The sequence below is a fragment of the Kryptolebias marmoratus genome, linkage group LG3, assembly GCF_001649575.2.
Source record: "Kryptolebias marmoratus isolate JLee-2015 linkage group LG3, ASM164957v2, whole genome shotgun sequence".
In the NCBI taxonomy this organism is placed as follows: Eukaryota; Metazoa; Chordata; class Actinopteri; order Cyprinodontiformes; family Rivulidae; genus Kryptolebias; species Kryptolebias marmoratus.
The window spans coordinates 17,486,196-17,505,687 of NC_051432.1; the positions used below are offsets into that span (position 1 = coordinate 17,486,196).

The window sequence follows — 19,492 nt, forward strand, 5'->3', positions numbered from 1 at the left end:
CCTCATTCTGAAACCTCCTGAAACACCTGGATGCAGGTGCAGCTGATTCACACAACGGTTTGGAGCAGAAGATGCATTTCCAGAAAGAAAGCGGTCATTAAAAAAAAACAAAAAACGAAACAGACATTTAATTGAAGGATTTTGGAAGAGTTTTATAGATTTCCACAGGTTTAAAATACAAAAGCAAAGAGTTGGGTCAATCTTTCTGTTTTAAAACTGTTAAAGAAAATCTTGACTCTAAAGGGTGCTGCAAGCAATTTATTTAAAGAAATAATAAAAAGTTTCATTTATTGAAACATGAACCCACATTTCAGCAGAGTTACTTGTACGGTTGGGCAACAATTATTTCATTCCCCTGCATAAAAAGGCTATTTATTCATCTGACACCAGAATTTGGGAACTACAAAGAGGAACCAGTCTGTCATTAAACCTGAAACTGCTTCTAAAACGTTCTGCCTTCTCTGTGGACAGACGGAAACTGATTGTCTGGAGTTAAGACAGAAAATGATGAGATTTAACGAAGCCTGGTCAATGCCGACAAGTCTTTGCTTGACTTTGAGCTTTTGTGCTTTTTTTCTTTGGTTTATGCCACACTTTTTGTGTTAAAATTCACACATGTGCATAAAATATTCATTTCAAAACATTTGTTCCCAGAGAGGCCACGATTAACGCCGTGACACTACAGGACGGGTTCACATTGTCAGTTTTCACATTCCTAATAACCCCATTAAAACGGGTTGTTTTTCCTCTTTATGCTGACATCCTTAATGCAATTAAATATAGCTACGGCTGCCAAAACGAGGCCTTTAATGTGTCAAACTATTCTAAGAGTAGTTCAAAGCTAAGATGAGGTTTTATCTGGATGAGCTAACGGTCTGAATGTGCTCTTTGTGAAACCCTCACATTGTTTCCATCCTGAGCTACAGATCAGTGACACACAAAGGGGGATTGTGTTAAAAACAATGAAGTGTAGGAAAAGAGTTTGAATAGTAAATTGGATAAATGAGGTGTCCTGCCAGCTTCAGAAGGAACACTTGAAAAATGTGGCATTTTGTGTTCACTCATTCCTCGAACGAGAGAGGCGTAGAAAATGTCCGCCCTGCGTTCCCCGTCGCTGTGGACTGAGTGATCACAGTATATGTTGTGGACACTCCCAACAGCACAGTGGTTTTACTCCAGTTGAAAGATTACAAATAAAATCTAACATTATTCTGTTAGGAAAGTGGTTTGAGCAGAAAATTTCAGTTTAAAAAAGAAATTCAGCAGGTTATTAGAAGAGGCAGCGGGAAAGACGTGCTGTAAATAAGTCTTGGCATAAACAACCGTAAGCAGCTATGATGCTGACAAGGAGTTACAAAAGTTTTTATGTCCAGAGACAGAGACAGAGGGTTAACATATACAATCCAAACATGTCTTTTGTGTGTGTCTGTGTGTGTGTGTGTGTGTTTTAAAAACTAAATTTGATAAGGAGCAAACGACTCTTGACTATCTGCTCTTTCAGACAGCATCTGATGCCACAGAGAGCCAGGAAAGGCTTTGAGTGATACTGTAATCGGCCTTTGTAATCACTCACATTCATCTCACCTTATCCGCCACTGGCTGAGATAAAAGCTGTAAAGAACAGCTACAATTATCTGGAATGACTTTGCATTCACCTCCGGCTCTTAAACTTCCTGAACGAGCTTTGAGATGGAAGTTAAGATGTGAGCTGGACATAAGATGAAGGTATATAGCCCTCCTCTCCGGTGGCTTTAAGGACTCTCATCCATCCGTCTCCCTTATCCGTCTCCATTACAGTCAACAGCTCTCCTTCCGTAATGGAAATGGTCCCTTCGCTGTTGCCTGCATATTTTGAAAAAAAAAAAAAAAGAATACGTAAGAGACGTACGAGGAGCTAAAATCAGATTTATTTATGAACAAGTTCAGAGTGAATCCTAAATGTACCTTCAAAGGTGTAGAGGGCGGTGCACAGGCCAACGGGAGTTTCGATGTCTTCAAATTCGTCAAACTCCGAGTAGATATTCTGAGACGGTTCGGTCGTTGTAACAGCTCTGGAGAAACGTAAATCAAGATTCCTTCAGTTTAGTCTTGTTTATTAAACGAACCTGATCATTTCTTATGTGACATACTGAAGCAAAAAGGCTTCCCATAATCCCAAAAATAGCTTTTTGTTTCTTTTTCTCAGATATGTCACAGTATCAACAGGCTCATCAGTACTGCAAATAAATGCTTGAACTGCAACAAACTGTGGGCTCATACCATGCCCTGTGAAGGTATTTAAACCCCTTGAACTTTTCACATTTTGTCACGTTGCAACCACAAACTGGGATTTTATATGTAAGACAAAGTAGTACAAATTGTTGTGAATATTGCAATATTGAATATTATAATTGGAAGTTTTCTAACATCGTGCAGCTCTTTTTTTATTCTTCAAATCAGGACAAAAAGCTAAAAGAGCTTAGTCCTTTCATCTCCAGTTTATAGAAGTAGGGAGAATATTTTGCTCCACGTCATTCTTGAATAAAGTGCAATGTAATCGACATGAATAAAAACAGAGGGCAGTTTCTTAATCTTAGCATACAAATAAATAAAAATGTAAACAACAACTCCGTTTTATTGTGTTAAAAAAACAATAATTGTTTTTTTTTTAATAACGCTGCAAGCAGAAATGAATGGACCAAATAGTTGCTTTTTTTTAGTGCATTAACCAGCTACCATGCATAGTTTTTGTATTCACAACACAAACTAGAAGCACTAGGAGAGCGCAAACCTCTGCCAAGGCCATGGAATCAATAAAAAAAAAAGTCTGAACTGGATTCTGAGTTTCATCCAAATCTGTTCCTTAGTTTCTAAGTAAACTTGCTAATAGACAAACAAACAAACACAACTGAAAACATAAACAATAAAGGGAGAATCTTGTCACACAGCTTCCAAGATGTTGAAATATTCCTTTAAAAGCAGGCCTTACCCATGTTGAGTGTTATTGTTGGTGGGAACAGAATATTCCTCTCCTCCTCCTGCTTCAGATAACCATGTCTGCAATGAATCAGAAGGTTGAAGTCGTTTTGCTGCTACACGGTGTTTGCGTACATGTGCATGCGCAGGATGCCTTATTACCTCATATTTTACAAGCTCCCCCTTTAGCTGGCCTATTTTCTGGGAAGTTTCAGTGATTCTGGGCTCCAGACTGGAGGGGTCTCCCATCTGTGGATTTTGCTCATACACGCCCTTCATCTTCTCCAGCGCCTCACTGAGGTCAGACAGACGCAGAAAAGGGTTGAAAGTGTTAAAACAACGTGCTCATTAAGAAGGGTCCGTTCTTGTGCTGAGATGAGGTGTTTAGAGAGAGTAAAAAAAAAAATAAGGAGGGGTGCAAATCTTTGTGGGCGTTCGTCGTCTCAGTTTAACAAAACGCTCACAGCTGGCTCAGTTGCTCGTCACTAAAGACTACAATGTTCTCACCTTTGGTCTTGCTGCTTCTGCAGCTCTTTGTTGATATCCTCGATCTTCCCCTGCAACTTCTTCCTCCTCTGCTCTGGAGGCAGGTGGGAGAAATCGGGCTCCGGAGGAGGTTGCTGCAAAAACGCACGAACAATGCAAACATTAAAAAAATGGACACGAGTGGATTTAGTTCAGTGGTTATTTTCTGCAAGTTTCATTAATATACGTCTCATGGTTCATGAGATATTTTGCTAAAAGACGGAAAAACACACTCACACAGACACAGGCAAAAAAAAAATTATCACTCGATTTCACCTTTCAGGGGCATGTGATAACTATTCAACAAGACCTCCAAAAAAGATTAAAAGAGAGTCTGTCTCCATGGAAACGAAGTTTACAGAAATTAGAGATGATTTAAAACTTTTCTTTGCTTTTTGCCACCAGGTGCCTGAGCAGTCTGTTCAAAACTGTATTTTCCTCTGAAAACAATCCTGCACCACATCTTGTTATTCCAGCACCTTTTTTACATCTGCAGCTAATGGGAAACACTTTTTAATAACATGTTCCACATCTGATGTGTCTGCAAATTACAAAACACCGCAGCAGGATGGAACAAAGCTCCGTCACGGAGCAAACTTTTATCCTGGGCTGAAAACTTTGGGTTTGACGTATTGATTTTACTGAAGGAAAGCAAGAAGATGAAGGGGAGGAAAACGGTGCAAAAAAGGGAGCCAACAACACTGGTGAGGAAAAAGAAAAGAACTGTGAATCAGAGACGCAGAGATTCTTGAAACTACGCAGATTAATGGGTTAAAAGAGAGAGCTAAAGGTGTTCCAGGGCACGTCTGTGCAGCAGACTGGAATTAGAATTCGCCCCGAAGGGAAGCAGATTGGTGGAGAAGATGAGCTGTGCTCAGAAATGTGTGTGTCTTTGTCAAAGCACTGGTATGCGACAGCAAGAATGTAATTTAGCGCTCCTAAAGAGCTATCGATAAAAAGCTCCTAAAGAGCTGTCGATAGTTTGGCACGTGACTTTCAAATCTTTATAGTTCTTCAAAATTTTGTCTAAATGGGTTCCTAGAGCAACCAAAGTCTCAGATCAGAAATAATAAGGCTTATTCTACAGTTAGGAGTTAAATGACTGCCTGTGTATATGTGTTTGCCTGTTAACAAACTATCTCATTAACCACGACACAGATTGTATTGAATTTGTCAGGCAATAATCCCTGGATGTACATCTACAACTGATTAACATGTGGATTTTATCAAAGTCAAGATGGCTGCCACAGCCATGCAGGCTCACCTTGTGTTTCTTGAAAAGCCAGAGCTTGGGGCGCAGTTTTGGTGGGTTGAGGGTGGTTTCCGAGTTTGCTGGTTTCATCCCCTGGGAATAGTCTTCGAACTCCAAGTCTGCGGGTCGTTCAAACCCAGACTTGTGCTGCTCTATGAAGAGCAACGAGTCCTGCACAAGAACACACGCAGACACGCTCAGGTTTATTCACAGCAAAGCAACAAACAGGTTCCGAGGAGACGCGGGGTCTCGTTGTTACCAATGTTCAGAGAAACATTTCATTCAAGATGTGGGTATCAGTTCTAGAACAAGTTTGAAATATAGTCAACATGATTAAAAATTGTAAGTTTCCTAAAATTAAAGTTACTGAAGCAAAAAAATAAATAAATAAATAAAAAACTCCTCTGATTTTAAAAGGCCAGGTTTGGTTAGCACCACCAAAGGTAAGAAAATAAAGGTTTAAATGCAGAACTTAATAATGTAAAAGTGTGAAGTGGTAAAGAAGGAGAAGCAGCAGAGAGGTGTGTAAAACCAGATCTCTACTTCCTGGATTGGACCCTGGATTTGAAGGACTAATAAAATCTGCTTCCTAAAAAAAAGTGTTGATTAACAGCATTTATCCAGACCAGAGAGAACAAGGGAGCCCGACATTAACTTTAGAGACATTTGATGTGAATAACAATCCTACTGTATTTAACCTTAGCCTGAGTCAGCAGTTTCAGGTGGGATTCAATGTTTTTTTGACCCCCAGAATTCATTCACTATGGCTGCTGATGTCCCTAATGCCACATTCCAGATTATTGAGCTGCCAGAGAATTTTTCTCAGCAGGTGTGTCTCTAGGAAGAATCGTTTTGAAACGTCAACCTGTCTCTTAGGGAAACTATTCTTACTCCAAACCGTCACCCAGCCGGCCTGTTTGAGATCTGCTGAAGGCAGGGGTCCCATCTGGACCCTAAATGAAGGAATCGTCCCGTATTTGAAACTAAAAAGATGTGCTCCATATTAAGTTGATAAAGTTCCTTGGTTTTAGGAGTCAGTGTAAATCTGTTTATGGATGAAATGTGAAACAGTTGTTTTATCCAAAAGGAATGAAATAATCAGTTCATAAATAGTCAATGCTGTAGATAAAAGAGTGGCAAATTCTAGCTCTTTTTAGCAAAGCAATAAATAAATAAATGAATAAAATAATTCAGCTGTCACACTTTTTTTTTCCCTGAACATCAGATGGATGTCAGCGTTCCCGAGTTTGCTTTTCATCAGATCAGAGGCGAGCTGGTTGTGACACGGGAGCGAAGCGACAGCTTGTCAAAACGTCATCACACGCTTGCCTGTTTCTCATCAATTTTCGCCCCTGCTGAAGAGATTCCCTCGAGACACCTGGTGATGATGGGAAGGACCTTCTTCTCGATGTCTGAAAACTGGCAGTAGCCCTCGGCCAGCCGCCGTATCCTCCGCTCGTCCAAGTCCTGCAGTTTCTGTTCGGCACAAACATCCAGCAGAGTCGTTCAGTTTCCATTTCACAGACGCTGACCGCATCTCTACAGTCGGCCCACATGCTGCAACAGGACTGTGTGTTTTTTGTTTTTTTTTATTTCTCTCACATTATAGATCAGTGGTATCTCTACAAGGTAGAAGCTGTTTTTTTCCTTGTTGTACTTCTGGAGCTCTGCTGCATAGTCGTTCCTGCAGTCCTCTGCTGTGCGGGTGCGTCCAAGGGCGTTCTGCTTGGCCTGCGGAGCAAAGGACAGAAGGAATGACAGGAACAAAAAAAAAAAGAGAGGATAGAAATACATGTCCAAATGCAGAGGATAAAAGAAAATCAGAAGGAGACGAGAAAAAAAATAGTTAAAGGATGGTTTTGTATGAAAATATATTAAAAATCAAAAGTGAAACTAGAGAAAATTACACTTTCTGTGAAAACGCAATGTGAATACTGAATGACTTTGCTTAAATGTGCTAAAGAAGCTGAAACTGATTGTTCCAGCTAAAAGCAGAAAGGAGCAAAAGACTTGTTTATTGCTAAAAGTATCAAAAGGCTACCTAGAAGTGAAAAGTAGCAGAACAGTAGCTAAAAGTATCAAAAGCATAAGAGGACAAAAATAGTGAACAATGTTTTTGAATGAATTGAAAAGATCTCCATGTATTTCTATGGGGAAAGTACTTGTAAGTCGTGTTAAATATTTTAAAAAGTACGAAAGTTGCAAAAAGCAAAAGTCATTGCACTCATGAAGAATGAGCAGAACATTCTGATACACAGCATGGCTAATATAACGAAGTATGCAGAAGACATTAGATCACAAAAAACGTGCAGAAACGTGAAAACAGGACAACAGCAGAAAGAATCCTGATTCAGAAATAATAAACACACAATAAGTTTCTCATTTTCAAAGCGATTGTGTGTGAGTGCTTACTTTCTCGACATCAATCTTGGTGGCATACAGGTCGTTCTCAAACTTCTCTACGTGCTGATTGGCCTTTTCAACCTCCGCCCACTCCTTGGCAAAGCGCTTTTTTACCTGCAGGTTAAGAAGAAGACAAACACGGTGTGAGCATCAGCAAGGCAAATATTGGGGGAATTAAGTCCAACTTAAAGTATTTAAAGACAGAAATTGTGAGATCAAAATTTACTTGTTACACATTATTTATAGGCTCATACGACCACATCAAAAAAGCTGGATCATGACAAAATAATGGGTTTGAGTGCAGATTAAAATAAAACGTAAATAAATAATGAAAATTGTTTAACTATACGCCAGTTCACATGAATTACTCCCTCATATTCAGTGGCATCTACTGACTGAACTGTTTTATTTATTTTATGGGTTCATTTTTTTATTAGGAGACCGTTTAGAGGGACCAACTACAACCAACAGCATTATTACATTTAAAAGGCCTATTAGGTGGTCCGAAGACCTTTAGTAATCATTTTGCTGGTTAGTCTTTTTTTGTTATCAAATTAACTGGTATTTTTGGAGGGCTAAATGTGAACAAAAAGCCATGGAAGTTTGCACTCATGTCAAAAATGTTGGGAATTTCTTTGTATTTGAATTGTTTCAGTAATAGGTGTTAAAACAAAAGTTTAGCTGCCCTTTATTTACAGCCCTACGTCACATTTTACAATACTGTACTACAAGTTAAGATGCATTAATTACTGATAACCTATTAAAGGGACTCTGTACCTTTCTGACCACTTGCTGTACTCTGAACCAATGCCTCTCCGTGTTTTACACACTCAACATATTTTCTTTGAAGGTCCAAAATTAAAAAAAAAGTTAAAAAACAAAAACAACTGGACTTCTATTCTGTAGCTGAAGACGTTTCGCTTCTCATCCGAGGAGCTTTTTTCAAAATAAATGTACCAAATGTGTTGGTTCATATTCAAACTGCAGAGGGCGCCTTTACTTTTTACTGAAACGTGAGAAACTCGTGACCTTGACTGTCAGTCATAAAAACGTTTATTTTTCTAAGTGATGACCAGAGATCAAATTCACAGCACTCTAACTAATGGATGGCAAATTAATAAAATTGTTATACAATGAACACAGACATTAGTTACAACCTGAAAGAGAAATGTAAAAAAACATTTTTATAAAAAAAAACACAAAAAACTATAAATCTTCTGAAGCACTTTTGAAGGGTTCCAATCCATCAGAACTTTCTAATAATCTAGAAAAAAATGCCTACATTTTGATGATAAGAAGCGTAAAGAGAATCAAGATAATAAAAAACGTTAAGGTTGCTGTCAGGGGCTCATTATGATCACCATAGCAACCACACACCAGTGTCTGTCACTCCCTGACTGCCACGTTAACGAGAGGCAGACAGACTGAGAAGTAAGCATCAAACAAACAGCTGCTGTGTGAAAACTATCAGTCAGATAATAAAAGTTCTTAAACTGTGAGCAGCAGAGGACTCTGATGGTCACACATGTTACATTTGATGCCTCTGCAACGTTTTATGTAGCAGATATGACAAGCTAAAAATCTGTAAAAGTCATAAAACTTAAACTGTGATTGTGTAAAAAGTCTTTCTGCGACCCGTTTCAACTCTGAAACGATGTTTTTACCACCAGAGCCGCAGAGCTCCACAGAGGGCTGGGTTTTCTCATGTGTTCTGCCAAAATCCCACTGATTTCCCAATATTTTTGCTGCCGTTTTTTTTTTTTTTTTTCAGATTTTGTCTACATTTTGGAAGGTACCGCTCGCAAAAGTAATAGCACACTACTCCTGGCTGAGCCACACGTTTTGTTGTATAATTTGCACGTTTTATTTCAAAGCTAGATAAAGGACAAAAACTTGAACATGGTAGTAATAAGGGTGCTTCAGAGCTTGTGCATTGGTACCCTTAATAAGATGATGTTCGGGTCATTGGAAAGAAATCCCTGGTGTAGAATTAGCTTCTAAAGTCATTTAAATCAGCTTAAGTAACTATAATAAAAGTTTCCAAATCAATCAGGCTGATAAAAAAAAACCTTTCCACAAATTTGGATGTTGCTAATAATGAACTTGTAAAATACTGTTTCAACAGAAATGATGGTTTCAGACAACAATCCTTAACAGAAAAGAGTCGACAACAGTAACTGACTCACCGTTTCCAGGTGTTTTAAGCTGCTTTCTAAAGTCTGCTGGCCCTTCTTGACATCCAACAGGAACTGTTAGAGGAAGAGTGGTGAGAAAACCAGCTTCATCTTCAATCTGCAATCTGTCAGACCCGCTCGATCCTCCCTCACCATTTTACGGTCCTGTTTGAGGTCCTGGAGGTACTTGCTGAGGTCGTTACAGATGCCTTCAACCATGTTTTCAGCAATGAGCTCCCGTTGTCCGGCGTAGTCGTTCAACTCGTTCAAGATGTCCTGGAAAGACGAATAATTGCTATATCTACAACAGAAATGAAAGGAAACATTGGCAAAAGAGAAATAAATAAGGTTTGTGTTTATTATGCAGCCAGAAATTTCATTCACAACATAATCTGATGGTGGAATACTTTGAATGATATTTACATTATAAGTAGGAAAAAAAAATCATAAATCTCAGTGAAGACATGCAACCAGTGAGAACAAAGGTCACATATCTGGCAAAACAGCATGCCACAGCACTGATCCAGCTCTCAGAGTAATTACATTAGTATGTCATTAAAGGTCTAGCATTCCTTAAAGGAATCCATATCGCTTGCTGCCATTCATGCAAGTTTTAAAACAAGATTATTATTATTATTATTATTTCAAGCATTTACACCTGAGGCTCAGCAGGTTAAGTTTTTACAATCGTTTCTGACACTTACATAAAGTCAAAAGGCTAAATTTACACTTTTTGCAAAACTTCACCCAGAATCAGTTTTACAGTTAAAGTGTTTGGTTTATCCTTGTTTTCAGGTGAATGTTAGTTTAATCTGTATCTTTATCAGTATCATTTTATCTTTATTTTCCACATGAAAGTTTCCTTTAATTAATTCATTTAGGGATATGATCTCTGTAATCTTTACAGCATCATGGGGGGCAGCAGTTTGAGCGCCCCCCTGACCTCACAAACTCTTCTAGCTTCCAAAGGGGGGGGGGATGTTGAGGTGTTTCTGTGAAATATAATCTCTTCAGTGAGACCAGGGTTGGCCCTGAAGCCTCCTCCCGGTAGGATGGGTCTGAAACATCCTTACCCGTCGCCCAAACCCCCTGATCTGGTTCCTCTGGATGCAGAGGGGCAGCAACTTCACTCGGAGCAACAATTATGATTTGCGTTTTAGTAATTATATAAAGAGATTTGTTTTATAAATAACACTGTCAGCATGTTTAGACTGAATATGTATACATGGCTTCTTTCCTTCCTGGCTATTTAAAGTTTGAGCGAACCAAAACCTCTGAACGTGGCTATTTCACTTCTTGAAAACCTCCTGTTCCTCCATCTGGTGAACTTTATAGGCGTCCAGCTTTAACATCAGCCTTGTAGCATTTTATCATGCACCCTCAAATAGCATGTTCAAGACTCTTCCTACAGGTTTCTTACTTTACCAGAAAGGATCAAGTCGCTGTAGTAGAAAAAAAAAAAAACAGCAGCACAAAAAGCTGTAACTACGGTGAGTTTCAAACTGTTATCTTTGTGTGTTTGCTCACTTGCAGTCCTGTTCATCTTTGTTTCCTCGTTTGGCGTACTTCTTGGTCAGGTTCCTGTCATACAGTGAAAGAAAAAGCTTGTTTACAGAAACGCACCGGTGAGCTGAAGTTGACAGTTCGTTAGTTCATGTAAGAATCTGAGCATTAAAGCCCTGAGCCCACCTGAGCTGCTTGGCGTAGCTCTGCTCTATCTCGGTCCGCTCTTTTACAAACTTTATGTAACGCTCCATCAGGTCAAGGCCCGACTGTGTGTGCTTGTCGATGACATCATACTGGTCCTAGAAGGGGCGCAGAGCAGAGAGACGCGTGTTTACGTACCATTCATGGGAAACACCGTGGGATGAACATGTGTAATCCATCAGAAGCAGGTTATATAGACTGGGTCCTTTTTTTCTGCTTTGTATACATTAATTTTAGTCAGTGCAACAAATTAGTGTCTTAAAATGAAGAATCAGAGCTTTTTCAAGCGGAGTTCAATAAAAAAAGCTTATGAACAATTAATATCTTACCTGTTGCAGATTGCTCTTTTTATGACCTTAGTTTGAAAAAAATAGTTTAATTCTGACCAGACTGACGAGCTAACAGTGAGTCAGACTAAAGTGGATTGCTGTTGTCTTAAACATCTCATAGTAGTTTATGCAAATGCCATTTCAAATGGCATTGTTGTCAGTTTTGCATCACATGGTTATTTCCCATAGCTGTAGCACTTCCAGAGCAGCCAAAAGGTGAAAACACACCTCCGTTATTCCCATGATCCCTGACATCCTCTGTGCTGCAGCCGCCAGCCTTAACTCTCAACACGGCTCTGTTTCGAAGCACTGAAGCTCCTGAAAGAATACATTTTTATTTGTACTGAGTCACGTCTCAGCTCTTCTATTTGGTTTTAAAATTTTGACAGTATTTTTTCCCCTTGTTTAGTTGCAGTGCTGTCTCATATTAAAAGCATAACAATGGATGAGGAAAGATTTGAGGCTGAGAAACATCCAGAGATATTTGACCCAAATTGCCATCATTACAAAGACAATGGCAAACAGAAAGGGTATTGTCTCTTGATCCATTGCTTAAAAGGCTGGCAAGAAAAAAAGAATTTTCAAGCATATTTTTTAAAGTTGAACTGTGTTGTTACAGTGCAGATGAGCTATGGCTTTTCCACTGTTTTTGATTTAAGGCACTTCCAGCTTAAAGATCATAACATTTCTGCTTGAATAACCATGTAATGTGAAGTTGCCAGTGATGTAAAGGTTTGGTAAAAGGCATTAGCTTGAACCGCTTTGAAACAACTGGAGTTGTTTTAAGATGGCAGCAGTCCACTTTGGGCTTGGCCCCTCTCAGATTAACTTCTCTTGTCTTGTCAGAATTAAACCCTGTTTCTCCAAACTGAGGTTCCTCGAAGAGGCATCCACAACAGGTAAGATCAGAATTGTTCGTAACCTTTCCATAGAACCCAACTTCAAAAAGGTCTGAGTTATCTGTTTAACCATTCAGTTTAATTCAGAGTGGGATTTGATGGTGTCTAATAAAGTGATAATTCAAAAGGTGCTTTTACAATCATGTTGTCATTCTGCAGCAGATAATAAATGGAAACCCGAGAGCGCTTTTCAGTGCACACGTAATTGAACATGGACTCGAGTACAAAGGTGTAGCAGAGAAGAATGCAGCCACCCACAGTACTCTCCTTTCAGCATTTATGTTTTTTCTATTTACACGCAATAAAGGCCATAAAACAAAGAGAAACCTGTCGAACAGGTCGGGGTTGTTCTCTGTGCTCCACTTTCTTTACATAACACACAGCGAAAGGCTTTCTGAAGACGAGCGTGACCCCAGAACGAACAATCTGTAAACACGGAGAGCGGGTCTGGACACAAACAGCCCCTCAGGGAGGTTCCCTTGCTTTGTCCAACACAAAGAAAAAGGAAGGAAAGGCAATCGGGGAAAATCAACTGGTTGAGGAACAGTCTGTGAGAGCCCGTGTTGATTAAAGTGAAAAATCTCCCAGATGCATTCCACGCATGTAAATACCAACTCCGCTGCAGTATGTGACCATATATTTGTGCGTGTACGTGTGAGAGAAAGGAACAACAAGAGCGAGACTCAGGAATGAGATAATCGTTAGCTCAGTCTACCTCCGCCCTGTGAGTGACGGTCTCAGGGGCAGCTCCAAACCCTGGAACCAGTTGGACGAGTCCCACTATGACGACAGGAGCAGCAGAGCTTCCTGATCCCAGCTGATCTGAGCTCAGATTCCACCTCATTTCCATCATAATGTGAGCTGCCAACAAAGCAAGACTAACTTGTTGTAAATCTTGGTTTTGTCGGGGAGGTGAGTCACTGAACTGGGTGGAAGCATTTAGGTTTAAAGACCCCTTCCAGACATAGTAAAGAAAAGAGTAAATGTTTTTGTCTAGTTGTTGTCTGATTAATAGGTTTTATTTAACAAATAAAACAACTAACTTGATCTAAATAACTTTGCTTTCTTTCAGGTAACATCCCAGATTATATAAATTGTTAAATGTTTAAAAAAAAGTCAAATTAAAGCCCTAGCATTCCTTGAGGGAACGCACATCACCCACCGCTTTTCATGCTAGAGTTTTAAACTAAGATCATTTTAGTTTGAGAAATAATGAAATTACAGTTCAACCATTTCAGTTAAACCTTAGAAATAACATTATACTCTGGAGTATTTGTTGTAAATGACCATCAGCTACTACCACACCAATTTTAAGCTCATTGTCTGTAAAATTCAGCCATTTTCATGTCCGCCAAAGTCAACTAGCTCTGATGACCATCTTGAGTTGGAATCTTGAACCAGTTGTAGTGGTACATCATTCTTATTGAGAGTTTCATTAAAATCTTTAAAGTGGTTCATAAGATTTTTTTGCTGACATTCAAACGGAACTAACATTTCCACATTCCTGTAAAAACCATTCCGTTTCTAGTTTCCACGTCACACTGATAAAGGCTCCATGTTCGGGTAGGTCTGGCTCACGAAGCAGTTATGATCCCAGAAAACCAGGCGAACGTTGGCAGGTTTTTACTCCCGTTTCAAATGGAAACAGAACGCTGCTGCTAAAGAGAAGCAGGCTGCCTTCAGCTTCAGAGTCAGCTGATCAGATCCAGGTGAGACACTCGTGTTACACACCACTCCCATCGACGATGAATAGGTGGATCTAAACGCCTCCCAGTTCTCTCCATCCCATCTTGGTGGAGAAGGCTCTCAGACGGCAGGGTTGTGTAAGTTCACACAGTTTGCGCAGATTAGAAATGTATTGCTTTTTGTACATGGTTCAGCATTTGGAAATACTGAATTGAATTCACACATGCAAAAGTTTTCAGTGTTTATATGAGATAAAGTCACTAAAGACGTTACGACATGTTAGCACATCAATCACACGGTGGAGCAGCGGTTGGTCCTGTGGCCTCACAGCTGGAAGGCTGCAGGGCTGAAAACCCATATCAGTCTTTTCTGCGTGGAGTTTGCATGATCTCCTCATGCACACGCTGGCTTTCCAAAAAAAAAAAAAGTGTGTTACATTCACTGGCAACTCTAAATTGCCCCCCGGTGTGAGTGGTTGTCCGTCTCGTTTGTCTGCGCATGTCCCCGTGATGAACTGGTGACTCGTTCAAGCCCGTGTCTCGCCCAGTGACTGCAGGAGTCAGGCACAGGTGACTCCTGTGGCTCCATCAAGGCCAAGTGGGTACAGAAAATCCATTAATGGGTGGATTTGTGTCATCCTGTAGTGTCTGTTTATTCTCTCCTAATAAAGCTTCTCTCATTCACACACAGTTTTTCTGTTTCTGTTGACACAGAACAAACAAAAAATAGACAACTGACTGAAAAATAGCTCAGGAAACATTTTTACTTGTGATCCTTTTCAAAGCACTGCAGAGTCAACGTTCTGCTTTCATAAAATTAGTGTTTTTAAATCTGTAGACAACATTATCTTGCTCACGTCGGTTAAAAATAACAGCGGTGCTGTTGTTTAGGCCATATTTACATGAATGCTGAGCAGTCAGAAATAAAAGTTTTCTGGTTTTTGCCGTGCCTGCTTGCTGCGATCTGAACGCTCTTCATGGTGGGAGCACGCTCCTGTTGGGCACCGGCACAAATCAGCAAAAGTCTCCAGCTTTAAGGATTAAATTTAAAGATGGACATACCCAGTGTGGCATCACCCATCCGATGCTCTGCTTTAAAGCCTGACACTGTTCGTCTGACTGTTAGCATCTTAGCTTTAGTTGGGGCACAAGCCTGAGATCTGAAGACACCACGCAGGTTCCCCCTGGTCACACATCAGTGCTCACAGTTTCATCGCCGTTCATTCAAATCCTGTTTAATAAATCTTTACGCTGTTGTCGCTTTAGATTTGACCAGTTCTGTACTTATTTGTCTCTCCTTATTAACACTGAACACAGAGTTGTCTTTAGTCCATTAACAGTAATGGTCACTGTAAAGCTTATGTCACAAAATGCAACATGCTTTGTGGTACCCAAACTATCTGATTGAACGTAAGGTTGTGTAAAAGTCTAGAAAGTAGCGTTTGCATGAACCACAATAAAGTTTTTGAGATTTAAGTTGTTTTCAGAATGCAGAAATCCACTTCGGAACTAGCCCTTCCCTGTGAAAAAAAGTTCTGCTTGATATTCCAAACTGATAATCCTCTAATGCAGGGAAGATGCTGATTACGGATAACAACTCCACAGAACACCACTATTTAGAACTTTTTCTTTACAATTGGCAGTAAAGTTTTAAAAATCTTGCAGGGTAGCAGAAAAAAGTGGTAATGTAACCGTGGCTGTGACCTGGTTCTGATTGTACGGCATAGACTCAAGCTTTGGTTTCTTCCCTCCTTTGTACCCCCACATCGTACCCATGTTTATAACTGTTTATCTGTTCTCTTAGCCCTAATCTAAACCAAATTATGCCTTTTAAACTTTTGAATCTTCAACTCTCTTTATTTGCTCCTTCGTACCCATGCATGACCTTTCCCCACCCATGTGCTTACCACTACAGAATTGTTTATCTGTCCCTTAATCTTACCCAATTTCTAACCAGATGAGCAGATTAACGTAATATAGATTGCTTTAAACCATCAGCTGTAAGTACAGCATGCAAAGAGATCCATGGCAGGTGGTTTGTTTAAGCTCTCATGGAAGTCTGGGTACGAAGTGACCAAAATTTGCAAAAACAAAGAGACGAAGAGAAGAAGTAACTTCAGTTCCATTAATGCCACTCTGACCTGTTTCTGTGTTTGAAATGAAATGTTCTTAAGGCAGTACAATTATACTTTTCACCTAAAACTATGAACAAGTTTACAGCCTTGGTAATTTTGAAATACACAAGTAGTTTGGCTGATTTTGTTGGAAAAATGAGCCCATCGCAGCGGTCGGAGGCTCTACGGGTTCATGCATCTTTACCGGAGGTATTCGGTGACGTTTGTTTTCTTTATGTCCACCATAAAATGTCGGAAAACCACAGCGCCGTGCTATCAAGCACACAATCACAGCAATAAACACAAGCCGACGGCCACACCCAGCCGGTGCTGAAGTGCTCACCAGCAGCAGGATTGGAGGAAAACTTCACTTTGCTCGTCATCATCAGCTGCTGCAACAAGTGATCCAAGCTGAGACGTAATGACTGACTGAAACAAGCTCGGTCCTGTGTGTACGATGGACTGTCCTGCACTCAGTGGTCCAAATTGGTCTCACTGTGATGAGCAGAGCCTAAATCCTGACATGGTTTCTTGAAAACATTTAAATGAAGAATTTGCTGCTTAGGTTTGAAGAACATGTTGACTTTTTGTTTCCCATGTGATGTCTTTGAGTCTTTGAGCTTCAGTTTTCTATTATTTTTCCTCCAAAGGGCTGTAAATCATTGCCGACTTCATGTTTGGGTTTCTGCACTCGAAACTAACCACAGAAGCACAACTGTTGCTGATTTCTGAGGAGCGAGAAGCTGACTCACAACACCTAGAACCACTGACCAGAAACAAGGGAGGGGGAACAGGGTACTTTCAGTCCTGATTTACAAGCTGCTTCCTGAGGACAGGCACGGGCTGGTAAAGTCCACGTTCAGGGAACAGGGTGTACATGAGCGTGCACGGGCTTCTCGTCACCATGAAGGGGCCATAAACCTTTTGTTTACCCCCGCTCCTGGTGAGGTATGCAGCAGGGGTTGCGAAATCTCCTGGCTGTTGGGTGTACAGGAACACGTCCTGCTGCTTTCTTCTTCAGGCACTTCTTAAGAACATTACACAGAAAAAACCAAAGCAAAACCAAACGAGCACATCTGTGTTGCGTTTTCCTGTCGAAGACTGAGAGGGCTCCGAGTGTCAGCTGTCAACTTACCCACAGATCTGTCCCCCAGTTCATGGCTGCAGGAGGGAGAGATGTCCTCGGATCTCTTTAAAAGAACCAAACCAAACAAGGAACCAGGGAGTCAAAAAAAGTCCTCTTCTAGGAGCAAAGAGTAGGAAAACCTGTGGGTCTGAGAGCGGAGCGGGCGGAGGAAATGTTAGAAGGAAGTGTACGCCTTCTCCTCCTGGGCTCCGACGCGCCGTCCTGTTTCTTCCAGGCAGCAGCGACAGAGAAGCTTTTCCTGAAACAACTTTGGTATTTCTACAGAGGAAGGAGGAGGGCATGTACCAGCTGTTTGTTTTATCTTACAGGAGCAGCTTGAGGGTGTTTTTTTTTCCTCCCCTCCTTCAGAAATGTTCCTGAAAGCACCACCGGATCTGTTCAAAACAAACAAAACGTCCAAAAAAACAAAACCCCAACAAAAACAAGTTGTTTCATCGCACCTGGAAGAAAATCACTCCCCAAAAATAAAATAAGTAAAAAATAAATAAATCTGAGACTTTATTGCGCATCAGAGCAGCGCAGGAAGTCATTTGTTCATGTGAGAAAAGTTGAAGCCGAAGTTTGAGAAGAAGCGAGCTGAAAGTTATGATTAAAAGGAACCAAACGCTCCTGTGCGGCTGATGCGTTTAGGTGAAATTGGATTTTACTGTTGTGGCGGGTTAACGTGAAGCTCGATTTCTGCAAGATTGTTTTTTTTTGTTTGTTTGTTTTGTTTGTTTATTTGTTTGTTTGTTTTTGCCCGTCGATAGGCGAACGTGGAATATGTTTTTATTTATTTATTTATTTATTTATTTGTCCGTGTGCGCGCGCGAGTGTCTGTCTGTTAGCAGAATATCCCACGAACCACTGGACGAATTTGAATGCAACTTGCAGAAACTAACCTCTTAGGTGTACATCTACGATTGCACCTTCTGGAGTCAACCCGATTCAAGATGGCTGCCACAGCCAACTGATATTAAATAATACAACAAAGCTTTTAACTCTGTCACTTTTACAGATATGAGCCTATAATGTGGAGTGGTAGTAGCTGAGACGGATCCCCAACATATGCTACAAACTCCAACAGAGAGTTTTGCCATTTAGAATAAACTCTGCCTGTCTGTTAGCAAAATATCTAATGAATCATTGGACGAATTTTAATGAAACTTTCAGAAAATATTAATTTGATTGAAATCTGCAACTGATTAACTTTTGTAGGAAATCCACTTTAAGATGGCGGCCACAGCCAACTGACCTTAGAAAGCACAAAAATGTCTCTAATCAGTCATTCTTACAGATATTGTGCTAAAATTTGGTGTGGTAGTAGCTGGGAGTAATTCACAACGGATACTTCAAGTGCTCCTTATTCTGTGATATTTTTGCTTAAAACCTTGCCATTAATTGTAGGAGTCAACCCTGTTTGTCTGTTAGCAAAATATCTACTCAACCACTGGACAGATTGTATTGACACGCTCAAAAAGTAATTACTGGATCAACATCTTTAACTGAATAACTTTTGGAGTCCACCCCATTTAAAATGGCCACCACAGCTAGTCGACATTAGGCAACACAAAAATGAATATAACTCATTAAGTTTTACAAATATTGTGCTGAGATTTGGTGTGGTAGTAGCTGAGAGTCATCCTCAACACATACTTGAGCCTGACATCTTGCAATACAGCCTTAGATTGCACATAACGGTATTTTCAAGGTTTAACTAAAACAACAACATTTCATGCAATCATCATTCAGCTTTAGCTAACAAGTAACTAGTACCTCTTTCATTGCAAACAAAAGTTTTATTTTAAAAACTACCAAAGATAAACCGAGGAACTTGGAACTTGTGACATTAAACAATCGTCATTTAGTTTCATTTAAAATGTGCTTTGAGGCCAGAAAGAAGAGCTTAACCAAGCAGCATCAAAGTTACTGACATCATTAAAAGTTACCTTTATTTTAGGATCATGGTGGACACTTTGTAAAATGATGGCTTTGCTGACCCGTAGCTTTAATAGGTAAGTTTTAATTTTAGTACTGTCACATGTGTGTGATTTCAAATAACAAAAAATAATGACAACAATTCAGAGTGCAGCTTCTGTTTGTGGCACCTAATGTTATCTCAAAAGGGCATCGGCCTACCTGTTGGGAGCACACCTGCCTGTGTGCAGACGCCTCCTGCACAATAACTGACAGCCGTGGGGGGGTGAAGGCGACCAAAGCCAACCTGCAGCGTTTAAAAGGTTCTGAGGCTCGGCAGCACAACACTGACCCCCTGTGTCCCCCTGTGAGTCTGTCTGCAGGAAGCCCCCGTGTCCCTGAGAGG

At 40.3% G+C, this 19,492-nt stretch overlaps 1 protein-coding gene across 1 annotated transcript; it reads right to left on the reverse strand.

Moving 5' to 3' along the window:
* Positions 1-131: 131 nt before the first annotated feature.
* On the reverse strand, positions 132-17,719 carry trip10b (thyroid hormone receptor interactor 10b). The gene is made up of 14 exons (XM_017430007.3): positions 17,179-17,719; positions 10,999-11,114; positions 10,837-10,890; positions 9,463-9,610; positions 9,322-9,384; positions 7,145-7,249; positions 6,335-6,463; positions 6,062-6,208; positions 4,745-4,903; positions 3,463-3,575; positions 3,118-3,250; positions 2,969-3,036; positions 1,945-2,051; positions 132-1,842 (listed from the first exon to the last, which is right to left on the reverse strand). The coding sequence occupies exons 1-14, from the start codon at positions 17,200-17,202 to the stop codon at positions 1,697-1,699; spliced, it is 1,512 nt and encodes a 503-aa protein (XP_017285496.1). The 5' UTR covers positions 17,203-17,719; the 3' UTR covers positions 132-1,696.
* Between the last annotated feature and the right edge of the window lie 1,773 nt (positions 17,720-19,492).